The following is a 12,406-nucleotide window of genomic DNA, read 5'->3' as shown; positions in this document are numbered from 1 at the left end:
TGCCTCCACGGGCCTTGAAATACAAAATAAAAATGATTGAAAAATGACTGTACTGAATTAATATACTGTATGGAATGAAACTGCAAAGTAACATAAATACAAATCTCGTACATGATCGCAGAGGCTAAATTCTAAAGGACTACGGTATTATTTGTGTAATTTCTCATTGCAAAACAAACGATTCACAATAACCTACAAAATACCATTGCCTGCTAATATCAAATACACCGATCTACGTTCACAAACAAACTTACACATTCAATAATTTTATTGTTTAAAACCATCATATTGTTAAATAATACTGATGTCTAACATTAGCTATTGTTCAAAAAAGTTAAGAAATTCAGGCTACTTAGTTCATTGATGTAAATTAAAAAGTCCAACACGTTTGTTGCATCTATATAAGAACCATTAGGTACAGTATGTAACTTTACAGTACATTATTTTCTTGCTAAACCTAAAATTTAACAAAGTTATAAATGTGATTTCGGCGAAACTGAAAGCTGCAGCGTCCCACATAATGTTAACTTGTAAGATAACATTATGTGGAATATGTTATCACTGAGATAACGTGCAGTATCAAATTGAGTTTCCCATGAAATGCGGTTTCACTTGTTTTCTTAATACTGTATAAGAGTGACATTATGGGCAATGCAGTGCGTATAGGTGCTGTTTATTTAGAAAACATAGATATTACATTTCAACTTAAAAAAGCATTCTTTTTTATGTTACGTTGTTTATTTTTGCTGAATCGTTAAAAGCGTAGGGCGTTCAGGGAAACTTAATATGAATGACAAGCTCTGCGCGTATCCGCGGAAGATTCAAAATCGCCGGGAACCCGCTTTGATTAAATTAGCAGGGCACGGTGTTGTGTCAAGCGAAAGATTGTTTAGCGCATGCGTACAACAAACGGGGGGCTCTGAATTTCACGGGGAGCGGAATTTGATACTACACATGCCTTTCCCTTAGTCAAATATATTGTAGGCTACTGGATGATAAATGCATCTGAACTCCAGTACAGTAAAATAAGCACATTTAAAACTCCCTATCTCCAGTACAGAGCAATACCTCAAATCCATGGCTCATTCTTATTTTGGCCTTTCTTTTTTTGGGAATGACCATAACATTCCAGGCACATTTAGTCTACTCTATTTGTCCTCTTGGAAACTACCATCTATGTTTAAAAATAAAAATAAAAAAAATCATAGTAATAATAGCTAATGTTATATTTTTGCCTTATATAATTAAATAATGTATATTTAAATGAATGGGTTAACAATAAAACAAATAATGTATCAATCTAGTTATCATTTAATTTCTGAGGATATTAAAGTTTACAACTCAGAATGGTTTGCTCCAGCAGGGTCAGACGCCAGCTGTCAAACTCCTGAAAAGGACGAGGAACATCATGGCGTCTGAACAGGTCTGTAACGGGAATAATATAGATTGCTTTAGCTATTTCAACCTAACGTTTTCTGAATAATAGTGTGTATTGGTTGTTAATGAATGCGACGGTTTGTGTATTTAACTCTACGGCTGTAAAACCTTATTTGTAAGTGAATTATGAATCTGCTTTGTTCAATATTCAGACACTCGCTCTGTTTTAAATTATAGAGAAAACAATATTAGTCTGTTCTGTTATATTATTGTATATCATAGTTTTGTATTTTTAGCGCACAAGGCTTGCAAACAATGCATTTGAAAACAATATATTTATAGGGCACTAGCTTTTTTGGGTGTAGATTCTAATAATGACAGTCCGTTACTCCGTTATATGTAAGCAAGTTACGTGCCAACCAGCGATACAGACAACAATGAGCAAATTCAATAGGAAATAGTGATATCCTTTTTTTCGAGTGTGCAATGAACATCTATGACATGTCTCTCCACAGGAAAGCGCCAATGGACCCGTGAAGAAGTCTATGAGAGAGAAAGCCATTGAAAGGAGGACTACAAACAAGGAACACAACAGTAACTTCAAGGCCGGGTATATCCCCATTGAGGAGGAGAGACTTCACAAGACAGGCCTGCGGGGCAGGAAGGGCAGTTTGGCTATCTGTGTTATTGTCCTCCTCTTTCTTCTGGCATTGATCAACTTGATTGTAAGTGATTGAAATGTCGGTTATACTGTATTCCTTTCATTTATCAAGCTGCATAAAAAAATAGGACCAGAATTGCTTGACGTTTTTTTTCCAGTACAGCACAGCATATGCACTGTGTAATTGCATGACGTGAAAATAGATATGTCATCCGAAACTTGAAACCCTTAATCATAGGAAAAAAATAAGAAACTTGATTAGTTTTTAAAAAAAAAAGTTTTACTTCACAAGACATAATGTCACATACCATACTGGAAAGCTATAAAAAAGGTTAAATACATTTTCATGACACATTGTAGTGTATTTTATTACTATTACAAAACTAGCAAGATAAAGGCGTAACCAAGATACATAGTGAGATCCTAAAATAGATAGATTTCCTCTAAAAGAAAGATAATGGGTTTGGGATTTGAACCAATCTATGAGATCTGAATTGAAGTATTTTATTACTTTTGTTTTTAGTTGGAGGAAAAAAGCCTTAACAATTGAGAGGGTAAAATGTAGGTGTATTTCAACATAATAATATGAATATCAAACATTATTTTAATCCATTAAAACAAATCTTAAGTAAAGCGTTAATTTGAGGTCAATTAAAAAAAAAAAAAAACATGCATATATAATACGAGAAACTATAAACAACTATGCTGGAATTAATTAACAGCTTTTTTTAAAATTGATTTTTGCTACTTATTGTATTTGCTTGGTTCCTCAATATACGCACTCCAGACTATCATAGCTCCCTTTGCAGTGTGAAAAAGTCGTACTCTGTATTTAACAGTTAGGATTTTCAATGACCTGACAGCATTGCATATACTAAGAAGGCACTGTATTTTCATTGCAGATCACCCTTGTTATCTGGACTGTAATCCGTATCGGCCCCAATGGCTGTGACAGTATGGAGTTCCATGACAGTGGTTTGCTGCGGTTCAAGCAGGAGTCTGACATGGGGGTGGTGCATCCACTGCACAAGAGCACGGTGGGGGGGCGGAAGAATGAGAACCTTGTGATTACTGGCAACAACCAGCCTGTGAGTAGGCTTATTTAACCATGCTTTCATTAGTGCTACACTTCCACTAGACCCTCATAAATCACATATAGTGAACTCTTCAGTTCAGTGCATGCTTGTCTTCTCCTTTTGAGGTGTTCTCTGTTTTTCTGTGCTTTGATCCAGGACTGAGCATGGATACAGTCCACATCTCCTGTTGGCCACATTTTACCTTCAGCAGAATGGAACATTGTTTTAACAAAAAACAATCGAAAGTTTTTTAAAACAGAAAAACACATACGTTTCCTTTTAAAAACTTTTTATACACACAAGTGCAGTTTTAAAAAACATGTTTTTCGGGGCTCCCGAGTGCCGCATCCAGTAAAGGCACTACGAGTGGAGTGCAGGATGCGCCCTATAGTCTGGAGATCGCTGGTTTGAGTCCAAGTTATGCCATCACCGATCGTGGCCGGGAGTTCCCAGGGGGCGGCGCACAATTGGCTGAGCGCCACCCGGGTGGGGAGGGTTCAGGTCGGCAGGGTAATCCTCGGGTCACCGCGCACCATCGACTCCTGTGGTCGACAGGGCACCTGCGGGTCTGCTGTAGAAGCCACTCAGATCTGTGTTGTAGACCTGCAGCGTGAAAAAAGACGGCTTGGCAGGACACGTTTCGGAGGACACATGTATCTGCTGCTGTTTCCCGAGTCAGCGCGGGAGTTGCAGCGGTGAACCGGGATAAAAATAATAACTGGGCATTCCAAATTGGGGTAAAAACCATTGCCGATGACTAAATTAAAAAAAAAAAATAATAATGTTTTTTGATGTACACTCAACTAGGGTTGGGACGATTTACAAAAATACGGTCAATTGCATTATACAAATAATTACAGAGTTATCGGAAATGTACGATATTATATTCATTATGACGATTTTTAATGACAGCTGAATTTTTTATGCTATCGCTTGTTTAATTATTCCACAAGTAATTTCAAGTATTCCATCTGTTCTAGTAATATTGAATTTGTACGTCTTGTAGTGTATTAGAGCAGCCACCACTTTCGCTCTAACGATGACCCAGTGTTTATGAGGCTTTTGCGAGATTTTATTGAGAAAGGCGGTGAGTGAAACCAGCAGTGAGCACTCTTTCAAACAGCTTAACAAAAAAGAAAAAAATTTACAAGTTCAGTATCTATTTCGAGGAGGTACCTTATCTGCAAAATATGCTACACTAAGGTTATCATACCGACAGAAAACAATTGTGGACTATTTTAGAAAGCAGGTAGGCTGTGTTTTTCTTGCAACCATGTGTACACTGCAAACTATTCTATGTCAATTTAAAATTGATTTATTATGTATTTATTGTGTGCAGTATATGCAAGATACTGTATGGTATCTTAGCTTGTAAATGCAGCGATATAAACTGTTTTGTGTACTATTAAGCAGTTGGGTAAATAAAGTGTGCTAAATTCCTTTAGTTTCAATTTAAAATAATTTATTATTTCTGAATTCTACAGTAATGTGTACAGAGAAGGCATGATTTATTTAGTGTGTTACCATTTTTATTTACAGTAGCCTATAGGCTAAAGTGTAACAATGCACTGAATATTTATTGGATTTTACTATTTGTATACTGAAGAACACAACACAGAAATGGTAGTTTAGCGAAAAGGGAAATACATTTAAAATACATTGAGCAGTATGAATCTAAATCAGCAAACGCCACCATGATAATTGCATTTCACGTGATTTTTTATACCGCAATTATAATTTCAGAGATTTTCAATATTGTCCCAACCGTACACTCAACTGACAAATATATAACACATTAAAGTAAAGTTTGCGTTTTTTTTGTGTGGGTGGAGTGATAGGGGCTGGAAGTATTTCTAAAGCAGAATGAATAATTTAGAAAAAACTAAGAAGGCTGAGGATGTGCAGCTTTTCGACAAATCGAGTTATGCTCATTTGTGAGGTGCATTCAATTAAAAATGGTATGGTGCAGCACAAAATAACTTTGTATCTCTTTTCCAAGGTTGTGTTTCAGCAGGGAACAACCAAGCTCAGTTTAGACAAAGAAAAAACCTCCATCACCAGTGATCTTGGAATGTCATTTGTGGATCCCCGCACCCAGAACACACTCTTTAGCACAGACTACGACAACCATGAATTCCACTTGCCAAAGGGGGTGAAGGTCCTGAATGTGCAGAGGGCTTCCACAGAAAGGGTTTGTCTTTCTCCTTCCTACTTATAGATTGAAATATTTCAATGAGACAAACCACAGCGAGGAAAATCTTACTATTTTTTTTTGGTGTGTTTAATCTTTGTGACAGGCAGTGTAGTGTATTAGCTTTACAAAGTGTGTATGTGTAGTAGCTCAAGATAGGAAATTATCTCCTAAGCTAAGCAACAACTTGTGCATGTAACTGTGGTCAAGTTTTGTGAATCCACCGGTTGTTTTAAAAAATCTATGACCTGGTAATCTATCAGTTTGAAAGTTAGCTTGTATGGGTAATGGCATATGCTTCAGAAAAAAGCATTCTGATACAGATCCGTTTTTTAAATTAGTATCCTACATATTTTGTTTCCAAAGTCAAGGTTAGAAACTCACGCTCGCCCGAGACAAATTAAATCTGATGAGGACTAGTTGATGTCTGTGTCTCAGTTGTCCTCCAGGCGTGTACTTAAAACAAATGCTGGAAAAGTAAATTTTCTAATGGGGTGTAGCAGTGGTGAATAAGCATTCATGATGCTTACAAAACAGTCACTCGAATTGAAACCTCCCTTCATCTACCCTGCAATGTCAACCCCACTTAATATGACTTTTGCATTTGTGCTCTCCCTCTGAGCGGGATGCTCAACGTTTATTGGGTGTTTGATTTTACTTAAACACATTGCATCTTTGAAGTAAGTGTAAAGTAATTAAACAATATATATTTTGAGATTTATACCGGGTTGCAACCCCCCGCACCACAAAAGAAAAAAAACCCCAAAAAACTGAAGATTAGCAAAGGGGGCCCTGTTGTACTAACGAGATAAAAAAAAAAAAATAGGCCAAATATTTTAAAACTAATAAATAAACAATTACAATAATTAATATTATGCTTAAACCATAACACAATATATTCAAATAAAGTTGAGTTCTTACCTATAAAAAACAGTAACACGTCAGCATATTTTAAGTGACTGGAAGCTGAAATTACTTTTTTAAAATACACTTTTCTTATACCAATACAGTACTAATGAGCGATAATTAGTTCGTTTGAAAACCAGGCTTTAATCACTGATAATAGGTGTATAGGCGGTGATTCGGTGAATGCTCTGGGGCTCAAGCACCAATGAGGGAAAAATAAGTTCCCTCATAGTGTAACTAAATCACCTGTTCTGTCAAATGATAGTATGGATGCTTCACAATCAGAACTGTTATTGCAGCGTTTAAAAAGTAAAACATTCACTGACGGCTCTGACAAACTGGAAGGCGATCATTCACATATTCAAATCTATTTATACAAAGTCCCCCAGCTTTCTTGAAAAGATCTGCATTTCCCTTGTTTTTCTTTTGTGTGTTGTTTTTTTTTTAATGCTCTCATTAGTATCCAACCTAGTAGATTCAGTATCCGTCAGTTCTAGCGGATTCAGCTGTAACTTGCTGAAGCAGTTTTCTCCCACTGCCACCTATCTAAGAATTTTATCCCGAGGGCTACAGTGAAACGTAATGTCTTTAAATTGGGACTTTAGTGAAGACCGTGTGTGTATGTGAGTACATTTAATTATTGTAGATAGTAATTCATAGTTATTTAATCACACACATGTTGTAACTGCCAACTCCACAAACCAGCCAGCATTTTTGTAAATAGCAACACATGTAATGAACAGTAAAATAAACATTTTATTTGTGTCATCAGTGTCAATTTCAAGCGGAGCTTCGTGGTCGGCAAGGTGACAAGGCTGACAGAATTATTTTCCTCTGTCATCCTGTCTGGTGCTGTTAGTGTCAGTTTCTCAGCACACAGTACAGTAATCGCTCAACGAGGTGCAAACAGGTGATTGATCGATATGTAGGAGCGTTTACTAAGGTGTCTTTGTTTAAACATTTTTCTAAATTTATAACGGTGTTTATGTTTTAGGAAAATCTAATTTAAGCCTATTTTTAGGGACCCCAACTATTGTTGTTGATTCCAACTTAGGCACTTCACATAAGGACTAGTAAGTTTACACCAGGACTAGCAAGTTTCAAAAGGTACTAGTCCTTTGGACAAATACTACAATATTGTTAGTTTCTAAGCCTGAAAGTCATGTTGGCGTAATGTAATGTTTTGTTTTTTTTCCCGTGATGTAATTTGCAATTATCGTGGCAATTGTAATTGTTGTTTATGGCGAGGAGAGTCAACCATAATCTTGGTTTAAATCTTAAAACTGGAATTCAGTTTTGGCCATAGCCCTGCTCTGTGTCTTATGTGTGATTTGCTATAATAACGTATTTTATAGACAACTTCAGCTCACAAACATTTTGCTCTTTTTTTTATTGTGATTTAACAAATATTGATGTAAAATGGGTTGACAGTTCTACATTTTATATGTTTGGTATAGAAAATGCAATTAAAGCTATATGACAGCAACACAGAGTTAATATAATTTTCAATACATGTGGTATATTGACTTTAGTGTTTTCCTTTATTAATTTTTTACTGTTTCTTTAATATCTTATTTTTCAGTTGAAATCAGGTTTGATGGAATATCTTTGGGGTCCAAATACCAGCTGATGTAAATACAGCCATTGTTTAAGTCATTAAAAAAATAAGCCTCCCTGGCCTTTTTAATAGACAGAAATGCACTTAAGACACTCAATGCACTGTGAGCAGTAGTATGACAATCACTGGCAGTCTTGAGGTATAGGGTGTTATTGTTTCGCTGTTCAAGTTCCAAAGTTAATCAATTTTTCTGCCCTTCTGCCAGATCACTAGCAATGCTACAAGTGACCTTAGTATTAAAGTTGATGGGCGTGCCATTGTGCGTGGAAATGAAGGGGTGTTCATCATGGGTAAAACCATTGAGTTCAAAATGGGAGGAGACATGGAGCTAAAGGCTGTGAGTAATAGTTAACTTTTAAGAATTAATTCTTGCATGTTATAGGTAAACCTGCTTAATATCACTGGTAATGGCACCCTCTTAAAATTATCATTATATTTAAATGTCCCAGACAGAATAAAAAGTCAAAAAAACAATTCCATATTATATTATATGAGGTTATTGTCACATACTGTATCTGATTTCCCACCCCAATTAAAATGAGAGCTAACTAAATCCCCTTTCACACTGGCACTCCTACATGGGTCCAGACCCAGGTTCTGGCTACCTGGGTCACAATCCTGCGTAGTGTGAAACCACGTACCTGGGTCGTATCCGGGTTGACCTAGGTCCGAGCGACCCACCTCAGGATGTGGGTCGACTCACTTTGACCTGGGTTGAGTGACACAAAATGCATGACAGCTATTCATAAGCCAACGAAATAACAAACAGCCACGTCTGCGTGAAGGTTTCACTTCCGCAAGGAACATTTCTGTTTATTCTGTTTAGCCATATTTTTGTTGATTGAGACACAGCACGAGCCAGATTGCAGCAGGGATGAAGAAACATTTGGGCCGACGGTTCAATACAGAGAAGCTTGGATGGAAGCGTCCCTAACAAGCTGCTTCCGGGGCATTGATACACACATTGTGTACTTGCGTCTGTCACCCAGGTCAACCCTGCTTCTCAAAAGCAGTGTGAAATAGAGTGTGCCAGTGTGCCAGGGGCTTAAGGTGTAACAAATCCATATTTGCACCTTAAATCTTGTCAATAGTTATTTTCTCCTATTGAAGATAGTACTTTCAGTGTGCTTTATACTTCAGTTTGGAATATATTAATGAACAGTATTGGAAATAATGCAATCCTTGTGCATTGTGCTATGGAGTTTCACACATTCATATATCCTACTTGTTTTATCAACACTTTTTTGCACTTTATTGTTTATCTTTATATTGTGTATTATGACAAGCTTTATACAGGATATATGCATATTAATTCTGACAATTTTTTTTTTTTTTTTTTTTTTTTAGGAAAACAGCATTGTTCTAAATGGAACAGTCATGGTCACTTTATCCCGAAACCCAAACTCTTCATCGGGAGGGGAGCTGTTCCTTGAAGAGAAATGGGAGCGTTACAAGCTCTGTATGTGTGCGGATGGAACGCTCTTCAGAGTTCAGGTTAAAAGCCGCAACATGGGCTGCCAAACCTCAGACAACCCCTGCGGCGCAACTCGCTGACAGCCAGCGTGGCAGAGAAATTAAAGGTTTTAGGAAGAAGACTTTCTGTGCTGATAAGAAACCTGATGCAGTAGATTAGGTTCAAGTTACCAGGAAAATATATTATACCCAGATTATAATTTTTTTTTTTTTTTTTTCCCCCCTCAGTGCAACCAAAGACATAACTAGGAACACTGCTTCAATTAAAACCTTTTTTTCAGAACTTAAACAAACTAGGAGTTTTTTTATAAAAATGAATGCATGCGATAGCTTTTGTTGACATTGGGGGTATTATATATTTTTTGTGTTTGTGTGTGATATAACAACAGTACTATAACTTTTTGTGGCAATAGGAATAGCGTATGTTTTAACTTTTTTGCCCCTGAAACATTTAAAGGTTTTTCATTAAAAAGCCTCTCTGACATGTAAAATGTGGCTGGTACATGGCTAGTGTATTTGACCGCAACTTTCCCATGTACTGTACCAGTGTAGAACATACTTTTGAGATTAGCTGTGTGTATGTATGTTACTGTGTTAGCTTTTCCTCACTTAAAGTGATAAGCCTTGATAATAATGACAGAGGTCATTTATTCTAAACATGACTTTACATTATCATGTAAGGGGATGTATGGACGACTACACACAAGTTGTGCTTAAAAGTGCCAAACTGGAGGGTTATCTGTGGTGGAAATGTACACTTTATTGCACTGTGTTTCAATTAAGCCCATCACTATTTATATAACTAATACTATTTTCCTTGCATGACATTTTAAAGTCTATTATATTTACAAGCACAGATATATGTATTGCTACTAATACTGTAAATGTGTTGTAAACAGTGTTATAATTCATGAATGTCTTGATTTTATTTTACTGCTGTGCATGCTTTATTGTGAAGAGTTTAAAAGGAGTGACATGTATTAAAAAACGAAGGATATTTCAGTTTTCTAGTTGCAGGATGGTGCTTGTTGCATTGTGCAATATAACACTATCTTGCTGTGTTGCAAGGCTAATGTGTTCATATCTACATTATGTATAATATGTATTTATTTTTGTGCCATTTTAAGTATTGATATACTAAAACAATTTTACTATAAGACAGTGTCACATTTTTGTCTGCAATAAAAATGCACACCTCAGACACTGAGAGAGACACCTTTACCCAGGATTAATGAAAATCCATTATAGAGTAAAGCTATGGTGGTGCCATAAGATTGTATTTAATTCAGGCCCTTGTTTGTCTACTGGAGTTGGACTTAGGTTAGTTTAAATCATACATCACTTGAGAACTTGCTTGCCACTGTTATCCAAGAAGGTTGTGTTTTTTGTTAAATCATTGACAGCACACAAGACGCAGTACTTCTGTACATTTTCAGTCAGGTGCAATGTAATCCAACACAGTGCAGTCACAGTGCCATTGGTGCTGTGACAGTCTCAATCAGGTGTAGAGATAGCATGTACAATCTTTGACAGGTCTGTATTCTAAAAGTACATGTTATCATATTACTTGCAGTTTACATTTCCAAGAGTGTCAAACAAGCTTCCAATGTTTGTGCTTTTAATAATAATAATAAAAAAATAAAAAAATAAACTTTTAAAAATGTTTGTGTTGTTTTGGCTTGATCTTTAAAAAAAAAAAAAAAGTTACAAAGTCCAAAGACATTATCAAGCTAAACTTCTACAACAATTCCCTGTCCCTATAACTAGCTGGTAACTAGTAGCCTAACTGTATACGTTCAGTGTTAATGTAGCTCACTATGAAATGGAATGAAGCCCCCCAGATTTACAAAATCACATTTAATTGATATTTTTGTACTAGTACATCCACGTAATGTATATTGTACAGTTAGCACTTTTTTATTATTTGGTGGAGGTGACATACTTTAGTAATGTATTAACTCAAGCATGTGAATCATTTCACAGTACTTACTGCTCAGGGTCACGCTGCTGAATATGGTATGTAGACTTTGGTCCACGGTTATGGCTAGTTTAGGGGTGAATTCTAGGAAATTGCTCAGCTGATATTTTACTGTAAAGGAGTCTCGACTCACAAGAGGATATGTGGAAATCTTTGCATAAAGAATTTTACATTATTGGTAAGTTAAAATAATCTAAGTGGCTTATTATTTATCAATGTCAAATGTACAGTACTAATCATACAAGTGAAGGTTTTAAATATGTATTTGCATGTAGAGTGAGTACTGTCTAAAAAGATATATAGGTGCAGGTGGTTTGTTTTTATTCAAACCTTAAAAAGAATAAGAACAAGAACAGGGTTATCACAAAAACACACATTGGTATTTTTTTTCACCTAACAGAAGAAACATCTCAAAACCTTCATTTTTAGTGACATTTCATTCTCCCTCCAGCAATGTAAAGGTCATTCGTTATTCTTTAGCCAAGGGAACATATTTTATTTTACACCCACCTGCAGATTTTATTTGTGTTACAACAAAAACGTGTGCATTACCAACCTGTGCTTTTTATTGGGCTGTTGGAACTAAGGCAGAATTTCATTGCAATAGAGTGTTACACTTTTCTTCTGTTACAGGACCAGGTGCAATGGCAGGCTCTTGCCTAGTGGTATTTGTTATGGCCATCACCCTCATCTTTAGTGCACCCTCGGAATCAAAACCAATCCAAGACCCTCCTGCTCTCCCTTGTGAGGCTCCCTGCTGGTGTGATGGACTGTCTCTGATGAACTGCTCATCCTCTGGAATATCTGCTCTCCCCATGACCATACCAGAGTCAGTGACAGTGCTTGACCTCACTCACAACAACATCATGTCTTTGTCGCTGCCTGATTCTGAGAGTGGCATTGATAAGCTCAAACATCTCCGGCTTGGATACAACAAAATCAGTCACCTGTCTTTGTGTGTTGTGCCCGTTACCAGCCCTGGGTACACACCTCTACCTGGCTTCTCGAAGAGGTTTGGAAATGGAGTCAGAAGTGCTTGTGCTTCTAATCTTGAGCTGCTTTCAGTGGAGAGAAACAATCTTAAGAACATTCCCAAGGGTAAGGAATCGGTTTATTACGAAAACAG

General features: G+C 36.6%; 1 protein-coding gene across 2 annotated transcripts; it reads left to right on the top strand.

Moving 5' to 3' along the window:
• The first annotated feature begins 1,366 nt into the window (after positions 1–1,366).
• sgcb (sarcoglycan, beta (dystrophin-associated glycoprotein)) lies at positions 1,367–10,963 on the top strand. 2 transcript variants are annotated; one of them, XM_034015709.2, is made up of 6 exons: positions 1,367–1,423; positions 1,893–2,102; positions 2,941–3,126; positions 5,114–5,305; positions 8,035–8,166; positions 9,177–10,963. In XM_034015709.2, exons 1-6 carry the CDS (start codon positions 1,409–1,411, stop codon positions 9,381–9,383), a joined length of 942 nt encoding a protein of 313 aa, XP_033871600.1. In that variant the 5' UTR covers positions 1,367–1,408; the 3' UTR covers positions 9,384–10,963. The 2 variants fall into 2 exon arrangements, with proteins under 2 accessions (XP_033871600.1, XP_058853515.1); XM_058997532.1 differs by lacking the exon at positions 1,367–1,423 and adding an exon at positions 1,430–1,552.
• The last annotated feature ends 1,443 nt before the right edge of the window (positions 10,964–12,406 follow it).

This window comes from Acipenser ruthenus, chromosome 2 (genome assembly GCF_902713425.1).
Source record: "Acipenser ruthenus chromosome 2, fAciRut3.2 maternal haplotype, whole genome shotgun sequence".
NCBI classification, from domain to species: domain Eukaryota; kingdom Metazoa; phylum Chordata; class Actinopteri; order Acipenseriformes; family Acipenseridae; genus Acipenser; species Acipenser ruthenus.
The sequence above is the reverse complement of the archived record's forward strand: the minus strand, read 5'-3'. Positions and strand labels throughout refer to the sequence as shown.

Coding starts and splice junctions, on each gene's coding strand:
- sgcb (XM_034015709.2), top strand. Junction 2,103..2,940: donor TGGCATTGATCAACTTGATT/GTAAGTGATTGA, acceptor TTTTCATTGCAG/ATCACCCTTGTTATCTGGAC. Junction 3,127..5,113: donor TTACTGGCAACAACCAGCCT/GTGAGTAGGCTT, acceptor CTCTTTTCCAAG/GTTGTGTTTCAGCAGGGAAC.